The sequence below is a fragment of the Hypoxylon fragiforme genome, assembly GCF_022984875.1.
Source record: "Hypoxylon fragiforme strain CBS 206.31 chromosome Unknown GGS25scaffold_4, whole genome shotgun sequence".
NCBI classification, from domain to species: domain Eukaryota; kingdom Fungi; phylum Ascomycota; class Sordariomycetes; order Xylariales; family Hypoxylaceae; genus Hypoxylon; species Hypoxylon fragiforme.
The window spans coordinates 24,306-42,341 of NW_026054759.1; the positions used below are offsets into that span (position 1 = coordinate 24,306).

Genomic DNA, 18,036 nt, shown 5'->3' on the forward strand with positions numbered 1-18,036 from the left:
GTACCAAAAAATGAAATTAAGTAGTTACACAAGTTACATGTTGCACTTTGCGGTTAGGTACATGAAAATTTAAATTCAAATTGAAGCTGTTTCCATGGGTAGTGCCATCCAACATCTGCGTGATAAAACCCTCTAATACACTCCCCTCTTCCGAGACTTACATAAGTGCCAAGCACACAGCACTCAACTCTCTATCTATTTATTTTGCGCTACATCAGCCAGCCTGAACTTTCTATCTCGTCGACGCGGGATCTTAATTGACTGTCTCCCTAGTAGGTCGCGACATGGACCAGAGCGACATGACGATGGCTACGTCGACCGCGATGTCGGGTATGGACATGACCATGACCATGACCATGACGAGTACCACTTCAAGCGCAATGCCGTCGTCTACTGGGGGAATGGACATGGGCATGGGAGATTCCTCAGCATCACCCATTTTGATGACATCGGCGGAAATGGCCATGGTGTTTTTCCAAAGCGTCACCACCCCTCTTTACTCGAGCGCCTGGACTCCACAGGGTGAAGGCTCGTATGCTGGCACATGCATCTTCCTCATCGTCCTTGGCCTGCTCCACCGCATCCTTATAGCTGTACGATCCGTCGTCTTTGATTCGAATCCAAAACTGCATCGTCACCGTAAGGACGTGCCTTCAGACTCGGACGATTACCCAGGCACCAATAACGAGCTAGAGTCGATGAGCCGGCAAGTCAGATCTCAGTGGAATAGTCATCCATTCAGGGTCGCCACCGAGACGACGCGCGCCTTGTTTGAAGTGGTGATAGGGGGTATCGGATATCTACTGTGAGTTAGGCTGTGTCCCCTTTGCAAGAATCGTTGCCTACTGGAATTTCTTATCTAACTACATATAAGTATGTTAGCTGTTATGACGATGAACGTGGGGTACTTTCTCTCTGTACTCGGAGGCATCTTCCTCGGAGCATTCGTTGCCGGTCGATTTAGTGCTAGCGATATCCATCATTGAGTCTCAACACTTGACTTCAAGAATCTCAGGTAGCCATCGGTTTTATTTTCAGCTTTGTCTACGAAGTAAACGTACTTGGATCACGACGCCTACCTTTATCGGAGCCTAGGCCGGTCACGATGCTAAAGAAGGAAACCTACCTACACATGTATCTAGGTAGTATGTACTCTATGATTATCGTATTCATCAAAAAGCCTAATGAGTATTCTCCAATTAGAACATGCGACATGATAATATGCATGATAGTTACCTGCCAATGGCTACCTAGTAGCCTCTAGTTTACCTACCTACTTAGGTAAGTATCATGGGGGATTCAATTGGAATAGGAATGGAAGATAGTATATCCTTTCATATCTCTGTAGTAAAGCTGAAAAGGCTCTGGATATCAACTGATTTGTTCGTATAGTTCACCTTTTTTTAAATACCCCCAACTATATCAGCGTTACAGTGACTACCACCAGCATGTCTGGGCGCCGAACACGAGATATTCTCCACACGGAAATGAACCCTTGTATTGGGAAGACACGTTAGAACCCTAGCTGTTCAAATGGCTATAAAAGAATGAAGAAATTGGCATCAATATCTTCAGAGGTTCTCTTCTGCTGCTACTGCTGCACGAACAGTTGCGGTTTTCACGATGAGGTACGCAAAAGTTCTGTTAGTTGTCACGCGCTGTGCCACGGCCCTCGCAGCTTTCGTCCCAAGGAGTCAGCACAGCGAAGAAACTTCTGTGTTGGAGGTTACGCTATTTTCTTCCACAACGGGTGTTGCTGCTGAACTAGTCGCAACTATCAAGAACACTGGTGCAACAGACCTCAACCTATTGAAAGTGGGCACTCTCCTCGATGAAGCTCTCCCAGTTCAAAAGTTATCGGTAGCGGACGAATCAGGTATAATATTTACATTATTGCTCCTTGTTAACTGCCCAACTTCCTACCTGCCATGGCACGTAAGTAATAGACTACGTTTAATACTAATATTGGGGGTTCTTAGGTGTTCAGGTATCTTTCAAGGGCATCCACACCAGCATCCAACCTGATGCTCTCAAACCCGAGCACTTCCGCCTTTTGAAGGCTTCCGAATCTATAGATGTTGTTATAAGTGCCGCTGCCCTCCACGATTTTACCAAATCCGGAATCTACACATTCTCAGCCACAGGATTGATGCCGGTAGCCCAGGCCGGGTCTACCGAGCTAGCCGGGCCCGCGATCAGCTTCAGTTCCAACACCATCAGCATAGACGTTGACGCAGGGTTAGCCGCTGCGGTGACCAAAGCCATAACCTTCAAAGGTCTTCAGGAACGCACGAACATCCGCGATGGCTGCAACACCACTGAACTTGCTGCCAGCACCTTAGCCCTCTCTAATTGCGAGTCACTGGCTCTTGCCGCTGCCGCCGACGCCGCTGATCCATCATCGGCCCGTTTCGTCGAGTATTTCGGGACCAACTCCTCCGAGACGCGGCAGATCGTCCACGACCGACTGACGGCGGCTGCGAAGGAGTGCTCAACGACAGATTCGGGGATTTCAACATACTACTGCTACGACTATTACCGTGTATGCGAGATCGACGGACCTTTGAACGCGTACACAGCATGGGACATGGACATTGTCGTGATGTGCCCACTATTCTATAACACACTGCCACCGCTTCCGCCAGCCTGCCACAAGCAGTCTCAAGCCACTACCACTATTCACGAGATGACACACTGTGAGGAAGTATATAGTCCTCATACTAACGACTATGTGTATGGGTATAATGAGAGTGTGGCATTGCCCCCAGAACGATCGCTGAACAATGCAGACAACTATTCCTTATATGCAGGAGGTGAGCAAAAGTTACCAAGTCCTAATACCAATCAATGCCAGGATTGATACTAACACCATATAGCTGTGCATTTGAAGTGTTAGATACCTATTTTGTATTGTTATATAATCCAAACCGGGAACGCGGTTACGAAGACATAAATTTACTACTTCATTACGCGTTCGATACCCATAGTTTACGTGAATGGATGCTGAACCCTTAATATGATGATTGTTTTCAATATTGATTGGCCTAAGAAGTACGACTACCTAGCAGGTATATAGCTAGTCTTTTAGCTATGACTGACTGCCGAGGAGCGCTCCATCTGCACCACTTAATAGTCAACATTCTGTAGACATTACTCTATTGTTTACTATTTTGCTCATCTAGTTCCGGATAGAACTGGCCCTCGTTGGCCGGATCATGAAGAAGACGTTTGTGGTGCTCATAACAGGTGAAACACCCAACCCTTACAATCCAAGGCCGAGCAATAGACTACTGCCCTACTAAATTTTGCCATATCGACGATAGCGCTAAAAATCCCAATAACAAACCTCTGATCATACCATTTAATGGGTGCAAAGGCTAGCCGTATATAAACGCTTTTACTCTTCAAGTTCCTCTGCTTCTTCTGCTTCCTCCGCTTCCTCCGCTTCCTCAATATCTTCGGCCTCCTCAGCTTCATCGTCTTCGTCAGGCTCCCCGTCTGAAGAATCTTCGCCATTGGCGCCTTCGCTGCTAGAATCTCCCATTAGTCCGTTCATGCTCCTGCGAGTCAAGTTGGGGAACATGAGTTGCTGAGCCTCGTCTTCGTCCAACACGTCCTCTGGCGGCGCGTCACTAAGGTCGCTTTCGTCATCGGCTGAGTCGTGGACGCTACCGGGGGCTGAGCTTATATCACCATCAGCTTCTTCGTCCTTCATCTCCACATCCTCGTCGAGACCGCCATCATCACTCCTTGAATCATCATTCGGGTCGTCATCCTTTTCCTCTACAGCAGGCGTCTTGCCACTGGAAATGGACCCTCGGGATTTGGTGCTAGCTGGTTTCGGGCCCTCTTGAGCACGCATGGCTGCCTGCTCCGCCTTGCGGAGAATATCAGCGCGTCGTATTCCAGCCTTGCGAGGCCGTTGTGCGCCTTCCAAATTCACCGGCGCGGATTCTCCTACACCATTCTCTGCGCCCGAGTTCTCGTGTGGCTGTGGGTTTAGGAGACTGCTTAGCTGGTTCGCAAGTTTGACTTCCGGCACCTTCTCAGATTGGCGGCCTTCCTGCTGAAGGCGTGCTTGTTCCCGTTCTGCAATTAGGGTAGAGACAGGTGGTCCCGGAAGAGATTTTCGCAAATCAAAATATAATTCCGTATAGCAATCGGTGATTAAATCATCAATGGCGCTACCCTTCATCAATCCAGTATTAAGCTTCTTTAACTCGATAGTCTCTTGCAAAGCGCTAAGTGCAGGATGAGACGAGGTTGGATCTGAAGACCAATCACTGATCCTAGATGCGATGATGTCAAACTCTTCAGGACTTGAGGCTTTGAAATCATCCTCCAGTACGGATGGGATCTGATACGTCTGCCGGATAAGCCGTAGATATTCGAGGCAGCAGTTTTGCCAAAGCTCATTGAAATGATAGAAATCGGCGCCTTTCTTACGTAGACGTCGGAGCAAGGCCTCGAAATTCGTTCGGTCTTTCAGCACGATCAAAAGTTTGACGACAAATCGAACATACTGCTCAGTATAAACATGATGTCGGCCAGGCCGTTCTGCGTCGCACTTCCATACGTTCATCACCATAGTCTTGGTTAGCATAGACTCCCGGAGAACGCCGAAAGCGGCCATTGCCTGAACGTAGCCTTGTTCCTCCGAGTTCTCATCGAAGAGTATCCTGGCGTGGCGCATGATGATGCGATGCTGCCAATTTGATCTATCCTTCTCCCGCAGATGGCTGAGTGTTTGGATAACGTATGGTTCCCAGTCTTCTGGCTCGCCGATTTCAACGGGTTCCCCATTTCGAACTGCATATGGCTGACGCTGGAGTATATCTGCCGCTTCTTGCGGTGATATATCTCCTCGCGTAACAAGTTTATGCATAATCGATACGATTTTGTAATGAGGCTCTAGAATCGGATCTTGACCATGACGTGGCTTTGGTAGAGCGGACACGACTTGGACCGCCTTTTCAAGAGCGCTGATAACTGTCTGTATGGTTGGTCGATCCCGTCTATCTCTATGCTCAAGGGATGTTGGGTGTTTCTGGTACATTTTCCAGATGCACTTGGCTACCATGTACGGATTTCTACAATGCTGATTAGCTAGATTATAGTCGATAAGGGGGCTGGAGCCGACTTACTGCCACTGCTTTGGCTTTACTTCCATGGCTTTCTTGAATAACCCAGAGGCATACTTCCAAACTTTGTAGTCATCCATTTGGGGGTGAAGATCTTTAGACTCCACGCCGGACTCATGGATAATGAACCTCTTGTGCTCGGGATGACGGAATGGTTCCATTGCAAACGGTTCTCGGCTCGAAGCATACATACGCATGCCGAACTTGTGGTACATGTCGTGGATGTCGTCAGTACACTCCCCTAGGGCTTCAAGGAAGGTGTTTCGAGATTGTGATAAGGCAAGTGTGTAACAGTGGATTGCGCTCCGTTGGTATTTCACTAACTCTGCCCTCTCCTTGTTCATCTTATCTGCCGTCCAGAGTACTGATTCATCGAGCTCATAATCGAAGCACTCGGCTAATCTAAACCATGCATCCCACTGATCAGGGGTGAACTGGAGTTGCTGGCGTAGAAATGTAGCACCGATACGAAGATCGTCTGTTGCGCCTGGAGTCTGTCTCCTGTTAAGATCTACTCCTTTAAACTTAGTAAATGCTATCATTCCTAAAAGAAAGAACCATCTGTGCTTAGCCAACGCGCTGTCCGGGGTAGTGACAGTCACTGCATCGATAGAGATGTTACCCTTGAGTGCTTCGTATAAGCGAAGAGGTGGGATGGGCCTCTGCAGGGTTTGATTGAAAATCCGCAAATTCTGTATGAACTGTTGGTTGGATTTGGTTTGCCCGATGGCTTGTTGCATATGCTCGATCGTTGTCTTGATGTCTGACTTTAGCAAGTCCTTCATTGGCATGCGATTGGCGAGAACGGATACCCTCTCCACTAGGGCGGTGGTATTACGGCGCTCGAGCTTTTCAGGGGGGCAGCCATGGTCTTGTACCTCACTTAGGCCAACCCCTAGTTTTAAGCCATAAAGATCATAAAGGACTTGAGCGAGGTAATCTTCCCAGTTGTCTATGAGGCTCTGCTTCAAAAGTTCCACTCGCATCATCTTGAGGAATATCTTGCCAGACGACTTGCAAAATTTCCTAAGACCCAAGACTTGATGAATGGCCGCCAGGTAATCAGCCAGGTCATTTTCCGGCGTAGTAAACCCTGCCTTGTTTTGTGCGATGCCAGTCTTTAACATGGTGTATAACAGAGACCAGTTCCTAACCTGCATCTCACGTAGTTTTCCCAAGAAAGACTGGAAGGTCGCGCCATTGGAAGCATGTTGTTTCATGCCAACGCGTACCTCATCTTCATACATACACGAGACATGTAGCACGCAACATACTTTAACCAAGGCTGATATACTTGACTTGAGGTGCTCATCGTCGATGATTTCAAAAGCTTTCGGATCGTTCAGTGCCACCGAAAGTGCTTGTACCAACAATTCATCCAGGAACTTAAGCATCTTAAGAAATAGAGGGCGGCGGGCTTCAGCAGACATAGCCATATATGAATCTTGTTCAAAGTCGGTAATAACCATCTCAATACTTTTAAGAAGGCACGAGAATTGTTTTGTGGTGTAATCAATAGCACTGTAGGCCTCTCCAAGCCGGCTCCAAAGGAACAATCTCAATTCCGTACTGGTCCCAAGAAGAAACTTCCAAAGGTCGCGAAGGCCTTGATTTGCGGTCTCGGAAATGGGCAATGCACCAGCCCCAGTCACCGGGGTCGTGGAGTCATCGTCAACTGCCATCGCCTCGGACGTATCCAACCCTCCTGTTGCGGTACAGACAGAGGTGGGGTTGAGGACGGGTTCCAGGCTCTCAATGATCGACACGGGATCACTGAGGTCGTTTTGGAATAACCCAAGGAAGAAATCCATTGTTGTCAGTTTTGAAATCTCTCTATCAGCTGCGTGCGCTGAGACCTCGGGCATAATTGCGTTATTGGGAAGCTGGATGTCGATAGACACCTCGTCTTCCCCAAGCCTTTCGCGGAGACTCTTCCAGCATTGGAGAATGTGGTCTCTGGAGACGCCCTCTGTCAGAGTTACAGAAAAAACAGCAGACCAGAGAAATCGAATAGACAGGGTAGCGTCTGCACTTTCGGCGCGATCCCGGCTCATCTGCGAAGCGAAGGTAAACCAGCGTGCAAGTCGTCCTTTGGTTTCCATGCGTATACCGAAATCTACGGCGCTGTTAGGATTTGTAATCCGCTCATATACGTCTAGGTGTAATTCGAAGAGCATCTGGACCATGCGGTCAATCGTAGCTAACGTTTGGCCCGGGTCTGTAGACGAAGCGATATATTTCAGCTCATATCGCATGCGGTTCCAGATGTCCTCATCCAAATGACTGATTACTTGGACAACCGCAGTCTTCATGGAATCGGACCACTTGCTCGTGAGATAAGTAGTACACACATGTCTTACCCATTCGAAAGCAACCTCCTGAATCCCCAACCAATTCGCATTCACCCTCTGAACGAATGACTCTAGACCCTTTGTGTCATGAAACATGGGCATTTCTGGTTTATTTTGAGATCCAGACTTGGAGTGTTCGAGGAACGATGCGAATCCCACAGATGATGCCTCCTTTTTAGAAAGGACTACTCTGGTGCTCTCTTCGTCAAATCCCACAAGTGAGTTACGTAGATCAACCATAGAAGTTCGTTCGAGCTTGGCAGTACGAGTAGAAGAGGCACATGAATCGAGTACTTCAGCTAGTCGATCAAGAGTATCTCTATCCGTGACTCCAATATTCTCTATCATGTTACGAGTCATTTGGAAAAGATTCTGGTCAGCAGCTTGGAATGGCTGTAATTGGGTTGCGTGTTGTGTGTTCGTATCCATGATTTCCCCAGCAATTTCTCGACGTCGAATACGCTTGCTTCCTCTGCGGTCGACGACCTCCTCATCGCCCCCCTCGGCTAGGCCCGCTATAGATAGTGAACGCTTTCGAGAAAGAACAGAGGCGCTCCTCTCAGCGCGTACATCTTCGGCGGTGCACTCCTTAGGTGAATCATTCTGGTCGTCTTTGAGTTGCGCCACCGTGCCATTTTCCCGACTTCTTTGGCTTAATGGTGTCTCCTTAAGTGACTCCGGTTTCGATCTTTCCACAAGTGTCTGGGCATCTTCTTGGGTCACTGGTATTTCAGGTACATTCAAAGTCACAGCTTCCCCAGAGATGCCTTGAGCCGCAACATGATGAACAATTGACATCCCTAAATCAGCCCACGATGCTATAGAAACATCGATTACGAGGCGTCGTGGTTGCTGTTCATCAGCTAGAGCTGGAACCTCTGGTGGAGCAAGTGAATCGGTATAATTTGGCAGGAATGGAAAGGGGTCTAGATGCCTTTTCAGTTGATCTGGTATTGATCTCTTAAGGAAGGGCGTCATTATTGGGTGCGATAGTGCAAGGTGGTCGGATAAAACATCAAGTTGCCTCTTTAATTGTTCCCCGGCGAATGCCTCGGCGAGAGAGGGAGGCTCGATTTCTTCGACAGCTGGATCATCTTCAAGCTCGATTGCCGCCTCAAGACAGTATCGACTAACTCTAGGACTTTTCAAAAATGCGGCAACGCGCGCAGCCCTCCTCCAAAGTTCGGCATCAGACGGATCAAAATCCAAGGCCGAGCTGAATTCGCCAAGTGCCTTCTGAGCATTTGCAAGGACGGCCTTGTCCTTCAACCCGGCTAGTGAGTCTTTTTCCTCGCTTGCTAGAGATCTAATACTGTCAAGGGCAAACTGGCCATAGTTTTTGTATGCGAGGTAAAGGGTTTGGGGCAAGCTACTTCCGCTGCCGTCAATATCAGCCTGAGCAGCATCGAGAGGCTGAGGGAATGGGTCGAGATCAAGGTGGCGGGGATCGGACTGTCGTTCGGCGCGTTCGAAATCGGTGATGCTCTCGGGATATCGGAATATTTCAGACTGAAACAGGAAATCGTACGCCGCGGAAGCGTCAGGATAATGATTAGGGCCCTGGGCGTGGAGCTTTAGAGCTGTTTGGAAACGTTTCAAAGCTTCATCTATCTGAATTTCGCGAGTATTGTCGATCTCTTCGTCGATATTTTCTTCCGGTTCTACGTTGATGGCGGAGAAGGCAGGCTGAGTCGGTAATTAATTAGTTCGTATTCCGTTCATAGCTTGCCTAAGAAATCAAACAAAAGCCAACTGGTTATAACTATAAGGAAGAAGAAGAGGCATTACCATGATGTCAGTTACTGTGCGCCTCCTACGCCATGGAAAACTAAAGGTTCCAATAAGTTAGGTTCGCATAATTCGGTATAATCAATCTCAAGCGCAAATTATATGATTGATGTGTAGCTATCCGTAGATGTTTTGTAACTAGACAGGTACCTTATATGGCAGATCGATGGGGATTGATGTTTAAGTGATAAATTAAGTCAATAAGATAGTAAAGTCGCGATGGAAGACGCGAATGGCAATTGATCCATTCAAATGTAACTACTACATGTAGGTATTATGTATATACTATAATTAATAGGTACACGTGCATGTAACTACAGTAAGTACATTTACTAGTTAACTATGTAGGAAATCGCAAGGCTGAGTCAGTCCCTAGTACAGTACTATGTAGGTAAGTAACTTCAAAGTTGAACCTTGGGAGTGTTACTGTAAGCAGGGATCAGAAAGGTCGGTCGTGACATAGCAGGTACATAAGCCTTTAGGCTGTGAACGGAATCCGTCTTATTTTAAGGGCTCTTCTTAAAAAGATACATTGGCCCCACACATAAAATCTTATGAATCCAAATGTATCTTCCTTATCCCTTGCAATCAATCTAAACTAAATATGGCTAATCCAATTGACACCTGACGACAGCTGGAGATACCTGTCACAGCTGTAATAATTTAAATAAAATGGAAAGAAGTAAAACAACAGCTGTAATTATTAAAAGGCACTTGTAATAATTGAATGGCAACTGTATTGATATTTGAAAATAACTAGTTGCGTAGTTGGCCTGCCAGCTGTAATGGCTTGTTTGCCAGCTGCGTAGGGCTTTGAAAGGGCTGTCAGGGCTTGTGCGACGCTGTAAGAGGCTTTTCTGTAAGCAAGACAGGTTGAAATCGACCTGTCTTGCTTACAGGAAAATAAGAGCTCTTTTGTGGGGCGCTAAACCCCTTATAGTTTAGCTTTGGACCCGATTTAAACAGTACATTGCATAAAATAAGAGATAGGTCTTACAGCGTAGTACAAGCTAATGACAGGGGTCTTAGAGATTTGTGCAAAAAAAAAAGGTGCTCTTTTAGGTTAAGTTCTTTTTTTAGCGTGTTTTTGAATATTTTGTGCAAGGGATCCACAAGCTGTAAGGACCCCTTCTTAAAATAAGACGCATTCCGTTCAGGGCCTTAAGGTACATAATTAGGGGCCCACATGCCTAAGGCACCTCATACTAGATTGATCCGACCCCTGGCCGCCACATGGATGCAAGGCTAAAGTTCAAACTTGGAACATTGGCTGAACCTTAGCTCATCATGAAACATCGATATAACAATACCCTAGATACAGAAGTGGATAAGTATGGACATAAACCATATACACTGCTCCTCTCTATTGGCCCGTGCGTATCTCGGAAATTCAACAATCCAAACACGCAGCACGAAAGAGAATCTGTAACTGTTACTCCACGATCATATGGATGTATGCACGTATGCATCCAGTGTCCCAGTGTCCCGTGTCCACTGTAGCCATTCGAACGCGCAATCTTTTAATCTTTTCTCTATTAACTATCAGAATCCACTCTTTCCAATGCTTCTTTGATGCATTATGATTTATGATTTTGCGAAGTTGAATTGAATTGAGTTAATACAAGATTCAAGCATCGAAACTTGCAAGCAACCAAGCAAGCAAGCAACACTGAGGCTGAACATTGAAGCTATTCCTACCTACATATCCTCGAACTCAACCATAGCCACCTACTAGGTACCTTTTTTCACTTCGGATCGCAATGCCTACACCGGCGGTTCCAGAGTCAGTTCCTATATAATCTTTGCTATATGTGCCAATTTTAGTATCGTCCTAACAAAACCTCGTCAGAATCTCCGAGGAGGTGTTGCACGAATCGATCGAAGCCCGTACTGAGACCTTAATATCACTGCGCGAACTCGGTCCCCCAGATCTTGTTCATCTCTTAAAACAGAATCTCAGAAACACCGGGAAACAGGTTCGTCAACTAAGTGATACCCCGGAAACTTGGCTCTGAACTGAACTCGTTGGTGTAGACAGGCGTATACCACCACGTCACAGGCGTTGATGCATCCTCATCAGCTAGTCTTGCTGCCTATATCAACACCCTCACTTACAAAGAGCACGGCCAAGTTGCTACACACAAGATCGTTGAAGGCTTGTACTGCTGCTATAATGCCTTCTCTAGACTTGACATGCGCGTTCATGTTACAATTCCTGGAACCGTAGAAGCCTATTGCGTTGACGAACGGGGCGAGAAACGAAAAGCCACCGACGATCTCTGGCTTGAAACCTATCTATGCAGTGTCCTGCGAGCTTATTCCTACGCTGACGATGGGAGCGGGGATACCATTAGGAAGATTATGGGTGTGAGGCGCTTCAATCCTGTTACCAACACTGAAACTGAGCATCGCTTCCTGAGCGCCGCTGAGAGCCTCTTCTTCCGAGGTACGTGCGCTTGTTGTCGTTCAATCCGGGGCTATTAGCTAAAACCGTACAGGTTGGCAACTGGGCTCTGATTCCGTGGTCCAAGTTCCAAACAATGTGTCGAATCACTTAACGGCCGGCCTTCTAAAATACTTTCATACTACGGGACGTTTTGCATCAGCCATCAATCTGTTCGAGAAACTAAGGACACAGAATGTCGAGGTATCGTCCCTACTATCCAAGGTTCTATTCATGGGCAACGAGGAAGTGCAAGGTGTGCGCATACTATACCAGGCACTCAAGAACACACCCATGGACTACGTCATGCTAGACACCCAAGCCGAATTCCTCCTCAAGAAGGCGCTAGCAGCTGAGACCCCATCACAGAAGGAGGAGAGGCTCAAGATGGCTCTAGGTTGTGCTGATCGCAGCACAATCGCGGCGCCAAGTGAATTCGGCACATGGGCGAGGTTAGCGCAGGTCTACGTCGCCATGGAGGATTGGGACAATGCGCTTACGATACTCAACTCTTGCCCGATGTTTACTTACCAAGACAAAGATGCACCAGTCATGCCCGAACCGAAGGATGTCTACCTACCAACTTTACCCGAGACACGCCTAGAAGAGATCGACAGCGAACCAGAGTCCAGATACTCGGAACAGGTGGATCCAAGCCTACTTGGCCTTCGGGCTGCCTCATATCGTGGCACTTTCAAGCTGGCCTATGGAATTCTTACGGAAATGACCGCTAAGATTGGCTGGGATCAGCTCCTTAAGATACGAAGCAATGTTTTCGTCATGGAAGACGAGTATCGGAGTGAAAAACAAGACAGTGTCTCACAGCCTCAATCGACGAAACGCAACCCAAGCACTGACGGACTGCGCGGGACTCCAGAGCCTACCACTAATGGCGATCAGACTGACGATGAGGGGGATGAAGAGAAGGCCGCAACGGGCGCAGCCTCAGCGGAAGCCGACTCTACTGCGCCTACGCTAACCAATGGCCATGGTGAAGAAAACAGCGTCGAGAAGCCAACCCACACCATTGACCCTGGAGAAGTGAAAGCCGATGGTGATACTGTAAGTATTTTTGACTCTTCAGATTTTCGCAGTTTGTTTTCACAGATCAGGGATGGATACTGATATATGCTATAGAGCGCAACCACTGACGAGCATCTCTCGCGCCTAAACAACAAGCGATTGTGTGAAAGATGGCTGGACAGTCTCTTCATGGTACTATACGAGGACCTCCGTGTCTATACGATATGGAGAACGCAGATGGCGCAATACAGGGCCCAGTCAATGCAATACAAGAAGTCAGCCGAAGAATGGGAGATTCTTGGTGCCTTGGCGGAGCGTCTCCAACATCACGATGAGGCAGTAGAGGCGTATAGGGCATGCCTTGCCGCACGATTTAGCCCGAAAGCACTTTCGGGAATTCTACGAGCGTACGAGAAGCAAAGGAATACAAGAGACACAGTGGCTGCTGTGATCCGACTCGTGACTTGGCAGTACCGTTGGTATTCAGAGTTCTCTCCCGAGCTCCTTCACACAATCCGGGCGTTGATTGAGGAGGAGGGCGCAGTCAAGGTTCGATCGATTATTCAGGCGACAAGTTTGCCACAAAACGTTCTAGATTTAACCCACCACTACGCTGCACTGTGTGCCACGTTCAGAAGCAGCGGTACGGACGGTTAACGGATTGCTTGTAGGGAGGGGAAGTGGGTGAGGATGAGGATATTCGAGGATGAAGTAATGCCCTTGCATGATATCCATCTGTTCTTACCTAATCAGTTTAGAGCTTGCAACGATTAATTACAAGAAAAGGTTCTCATCTGAGCCTACTTGTGCTAGGCTTGGGAAGATGTCCATGGCTTACCCAATCCAATCCGGGCTATGATGTCGTTAATAATGTTACTAATACATAGTATGTATGTATGTGCCTACAGACATTGTACATGGTATTATGTAAGAGGTAGTTATTAATTACATAATGACCTCATTATTTTCCCTACTTATTCTGGACTTTAGTTATGTCATATGTAGGTACAGGAGATGCTATCTGCAAATGGATTTTGTACTATGTATCATTGATGTACATGTAGGTACTAAATATGTAGTTACCTAGTACCTAGTAATGTATCAAGACCAACATTGAAGACCCTGTATACTGCATATGCCCTGCATAATCTTATCAATCTCATCACTTTCCAAGTTCGGTTCACTCCGTTCTAACTCCAGTCGTATTAGACACCAAGAGACCAAACCAGACCTCGCCTCACCTCACCCACCTCAACCACTTTCGATAATACTATAAATACCCGCTGTCGCAGTATCTGGGTTACCAAAAGTAATCAAACTTAGACAACTACTATAAAATGAGTAAAACCTCAAATCTCGATGTCATGTTGGTAAGATATTCTCATGCTACAACCAGCCCCTTAAATTTCCTGGAATTTCTACACACAGTTTTGTAATGTGCAAAATCAAACACCGATACAATGTTCTAATTTTTCCACGTTTACCTAGGCTGGTGGCGGGGCAGCATTCGCGGTAGACCTGATAGTCTATCCATTAGACACGCTCAAAACCCGCCAGCAAAGTCGCGATTTCATCAAGACTTTTGCCAGTCCGTCAACTAAGACGAAGCTGCCATCGAGGCAGCTTTTCCAGGGCCTCTACCAAGGCATTGGCATAGTTATACTCGCCACTTTACCTGCCGCTGGCACTTTTTTCATGACTTACGAAGCCGCCAAGACATTCATCGGCCGCCACGGGTCGCCGTTAGGTCTCCCACAGCCTTTAATGCATTCGGGTGCCTCAGCAATAGCCGAGTGTGCGTCTTGTCTAGTCCTTACTCCTTCTGAAGTGATCAAACAGAATGCACAGATGCTCCAGCAACGGTCTGCGAGCGCGCATAGGTTTGCTTCGCTTCAGGCTCTGAAGCAGTTGGGCGGTACCGGAGCGGGAGGCAAATTGCTCTCCGGTTATTCCGCTCTAGTAGCTAGGAACTTGCCTTTCACCGCTATTCAATTTCCCATCTTTGAATCCATGCGTGCATGGTTTTGGAGAAGGCGTTCAGATCTGTCCAAAGATGGCACTACCGACCATATGGCGGAAAAGCGGAGTTTGCTTGAAACGGGAGTGGTCACAGGCGCGAGCGCAGGCTTGGCAGGCAGTTTTGCGGCCATTATCACGACGCCTATGGATGTGGTCAAGACTCGGATCATGCTGGCTGCGGGGCGTGACCAGAGTTCAAAGCAAAGCGCGAATAATCCGGTCGTTGGGATACAGAACACAGCCAGCAAGAGTTCACAAGGTGCGCTCGCCGTAGCACGTCAGATCGTCTCGGAACGGGGAGTCTCTGGATTATTTAGAGGAGCCATCCTTCGTGCTGTCTGGACCTGCGTCGGCAGCGGCCTCTACTTAGGGACGTACGAAGTAGCAAAAGCTTGGCTCGCGAGAAGAAAGGAATACAATGCGGAAGACTACAGTTTCCAATAATATAGACTATTCATATGCTATCCATTGAACCCCTGCGCCCAGTCCGTCGAGCGCGCCTACCGAACCCATCCCTATATCATCTCATGTCATGTTCATCCCAGAATCCCAATAAGCCAATGTCCAAAATCATCCAAAGCACGCATAACGAAACAAAATACATGGAAACACGAAACAAAAGGGCTTTCGCGGCCAAATGTTATCTGCCCAGACGTTGCTCATCCAGAGGTATACACCATCCTAAACACTCCAGCAGGGTCGCCAGTAGTCGCCAAGCGAGGCTGGCAAAAGCTAATACCCTCAAGGACCTTCTCGTTTCCATCCTGGTCGTTTCCACAACTGACGTCGCCCGTCCAGCAGTCGTACTGCGGAATGAAGGAGTAGAACGCCACGCTACCTGCCTCCTGCCTTCCGGCTTCCTGGGCGGCCGTGATATTCGTCTCCGTCAGGGTTGTGCCAGTCTCATCCATCCAACTCTGTGCAATACTGAAACTGATACCGGTCGTCATCTTGCTAGCCAAGAGGAAGTCGACGCCTGATTCGAAGTGAACCTGTGTAGTAAAGAGAAATATTAGCAACGCTCCCCCATTATCCCCGTTTTCGTGGTGGTGGTGGTGGTGGTAAAGGGGTTGGCCGGACTTACATCGACACCTTCTTCAGTGGTCCAGGAATACGACTGAAAATGCGCGAGAGCCGTTGAAACCATGCTGCTTTGCGTGATCGAATGCGTACAAGCCGGGGGCGCTTCGCAGGTCTGCGGCCTGGTAATAGCTATCTGTTTCCCGTCCTGGATGGTGGGGGTGGCCGAGTAGGATCTCTTGATCGTGCAGCTCGGTGCGATTTCACCGGAGGTATCCTTAGGAGAATTGCTTTGAATCTCAACTTCTGCGATGGCACAGTCGTCGCGGCCACAGCAGTAGCTAGTAATCAGGTTGTCGTTTGGCTGTTTGTATATCATATGAATTGTCAGCAAATGTGGATAGACGGACGGACGAAGAACGAGATCGGTGATCTGTTATATGCTTTGGGACTTACGTTGAGAGATGTGTAGTAGCAGCCGGCTTGCGCCACCCGCAGAATTTCGGCCCCGGGCATTTCGTTAAGCATCTGCCACCCTCGAGGAGTATCCTTCATCATGATGAACTGGCAGGTCGGGTCAGGGTCCTCAACTTTCCAGTACACGAACTGGGTCCCCGCGTCTGTGTCCATGTCGCCCGTTGCTTTCGCCGCTGGGAAGGTCATATTCTCGTAATAGCGGCCGCCCGCATGACTGTCTACGTCTGTGATGGAGCGGTCTATTAGAAGTGTGCTGTTGTCGATCAGGTCCCCGTCACTCCAGATATCAAGCGGATCGCTGCAGGTCCTCTCTTTGTATGCAACAAATCCTGGCCATGCTGCCGCAATTACTGGACATAACAGGAAGAGATTCCGAAGATGAGTTGCCATGATCATTTTGGAGGTGTTGATGATGTTCCTTGGGTTAAAGCTTGCTGGGTATGTGCTGTGGTGGGAGTGTCAGGTATGATATGTTGATGAGAACAAGTATTTTTCTCGTTAGGATAAAAGGGGGAAAGGGGGGACGTTTGACTCCCTTATATGCTCGTCTTGGTCAAGTCTGTTATAGCGGAATTAACCCGATAGTCGACGAAATGATACGCCAATTCATCAGAACAGGAAGGACTATTGAACTTCCTTATCTTCTTCATGGAATCAACTACTCCACCGATAATCTAGCCGATCCATTTTTTCCTAGGTATTAACCTTGAAGAAGTGATCTCAAACAACTCAGATCACGATATCAATGGCACGTGGTATTCACCCATACCCCTACTATCCACATTTGTTTATCTCCATTATTGTTCTAGAACGGAGCGATGACGGCGACCCAGGGAGCCGGATGTCGGTATATTGATTAAGAGAAGCCCAGCTTGAAAGAGGTTGGCTTTCGCCCCTATTCCGAGGTTTGCTTTCGGTGCCCACATATCCGTAGCTTGATTCGCTGTCCTTTGCTCCTCATCTAGGATATACTGGCAATCCTGTCGAGACTAACGGAAACTTTCCAGGCCAAACCCTCCGCGCTCGCCCCCCAAGCTCATATTGCAGGCCGGCAAGGCGAGATACGTCACCGACGTCACTGGGGGCCCTACATGTGTTCTAGAAACCTGGGGAAGAGCATAGTCGGGTCTCAGGAGTGCCGGCCCCATAGCAAATAAATGAAACAGTATGATTATGTATGGCAGCACGTGGCCAATGTAAGAAATAAGTTACACATTTGCATTTGCTAAATAGCTACCTACCCACAGCAGGTGGTATACGGGTACCTGATAGATTGGTAGGGATATCATTGCCTATATCTAACCTACCTCAAGTTTACTATCCTCCTCAGCCTCTATGTAAGTATCACGGTGATTCACTACTAGGTATAAAATGCTTATAAAGGAAGGTCTCTTATCTTGTTCTCGTATACAGCCGCAATGCAACTTCTCTCGGCTGTGTTTGTGTTATAAGTACCTAACGTCGTGAGTTTAGTGTTTCCCCAGGAATATGTAGCCAAGAATGTAAGCCTGGGCAGGCCAGTATTTCGACGAATGTGGTAGCCCAATAGGAATTTCTCAAGTGTATAGTTAGTTACTGATTATCAGAATCTAAGTTCTTTGTAATATCAATGATAAAAATGTAAGTAATACCCCGTTCCTGCTTCCTCTACAATCTCCTGCCGTCGGCGGTTTCAACGTCCGTGACATCCATACCTCGACCCCATATCATCTGCCCGGCCAGATCTAGATCATGTCGTGGATAATAAGTTACTGAAGAGTATCAAAGATGTTCG

General features: G+C 47.7%; 6 protein-coding genes across 6 annotated transcripts; 4 read left to right on the forward strand and 2 right to left on the reverse strand.

Annotated features, from left to right (window-relative positions):
* Positions 1-284: 284 nt before the first annotated feature.
* Positions 285-986, forward strand: GGS25DRAFT_520111 (Ctr copper transporter family-domain-containing protein; the record flags this gene model as incomplete). Its single annotated transcript, XM_049263838.1, has 2 exons — positions 285-805; positions 875-986. 2 exons carry the CDS (start codon positions 285-287, stop codon positions 984-986), a joined length of 633 nt encoding a protein of 210 aa, XP_049117292.1.
* Positions 987-1,122: 136 nt separating this feature from the next.
* Positions 1,123-3,054, forward strand: GGS25DRAFT_484163 (Deuterolysin metalloprotease family-domain-containing protein). The gene is made up of 4 exons (XM_049260434.1): positions 1,123-1,145; positions 1,204-1,876; positions 1,980-2,813; positions 2,877-3,054. The coding sequence occupies exons 2-4, from the start codon at positions 1,624-1,626 to the stop codon at positions 2,894-2,896; spliced, it is 1,107 nt and encodes a 368-aa protein (XP_049117293.1). The 5' UTR covers positions 1,123-1,145; positions 1,204-1,623; the 3' UTR covers positions 2,897-3,054.
* Positions 3,055-3,091: 37 nt separating this feature from the next.
* GGS25DRAFT_484164 (uncharacterized protein) lies at positions 3,092-9,509 on the reverse strand. Its single transcript, XM_049260435.1, has 3 exons — positions 9,281-9,509; positions 5,145-9,178; positions 3,092-5,090 (listed from the first exon to the last, which is right to left on the reverse strand). Exons 1-3 carry the CDS (start codon positions 9,281-9,283, stop codon positions 3,398-3,400), a joined length of 5,730 nt encoding a protein of 1,909 aa, XP_049117294.1. The 5' UTR covers positions 9,284-9,509; the 3' UTR covers positions 3,092-3,397.
* Positions 9,510-10,506: 997 nt separating this feature from the next.
* Positions 10,507-13,947, forward strand: GGS25DRAFT_484165 (chaps-domain-containing protein). Its single transcript, XM_049260436.1, has 5 exons — positions 10,507-11,063; positions 11,130-11,256; positions 11,315-11,726; positions 11,779-12,785; positions 12,861-13,947. Exons 1-5 carry the CDS (start codon positions 11,041-11,043, stop codon positions 13,401-13,403), a joined length of 2,112 nt encoding a protein of 703 aa, XP_049117295.1. The 5' UTR covers positions 10,507-11,040; the 3' UTR covers positions 13,404-13,947.
* On the forward strand, positions 13,931-15,532 carry GGS25DRAFT_484167 (mitochondrial carrier). Its single transcript, XM_049260437.1, has 3 exons — positions 13,931-14,116; positions 14,235-15,434; positions 15,512-15,532. The coding sequence occupies exons 1-2, from the start codon at positions 14,084-14,086 to the stop codon at positions 15,207-15,209; spliced, it is 1,008 nt and encodes a 335-aa protein (XP_049117296.1). The 5' UTR covers positions 13,931-14,083; the 3' UTR covers positions 15,210-15,434; positions 15,512-15,532.
* GGS25DRAFT_520116 (uncharacterized protein) lies at positions 15,425-16,652 on the reverse strand (the record flags this gene model as incomplete). Its single annotated transcript, XM_049263839.1, has 3 exons — positions 15,425-15,757; positions 15,850-16,149; positions 16,242-16,652. 3 exons carry the CDS (start codon positions 16,650-16,652, stop codon positions 15,425-15,427), a joined length of 1,044 nt encoding a protein of 347 aa, XP_049117297.1.
* Positions 16,653-18,036: the final 1,384 nt, after the last annotated feature.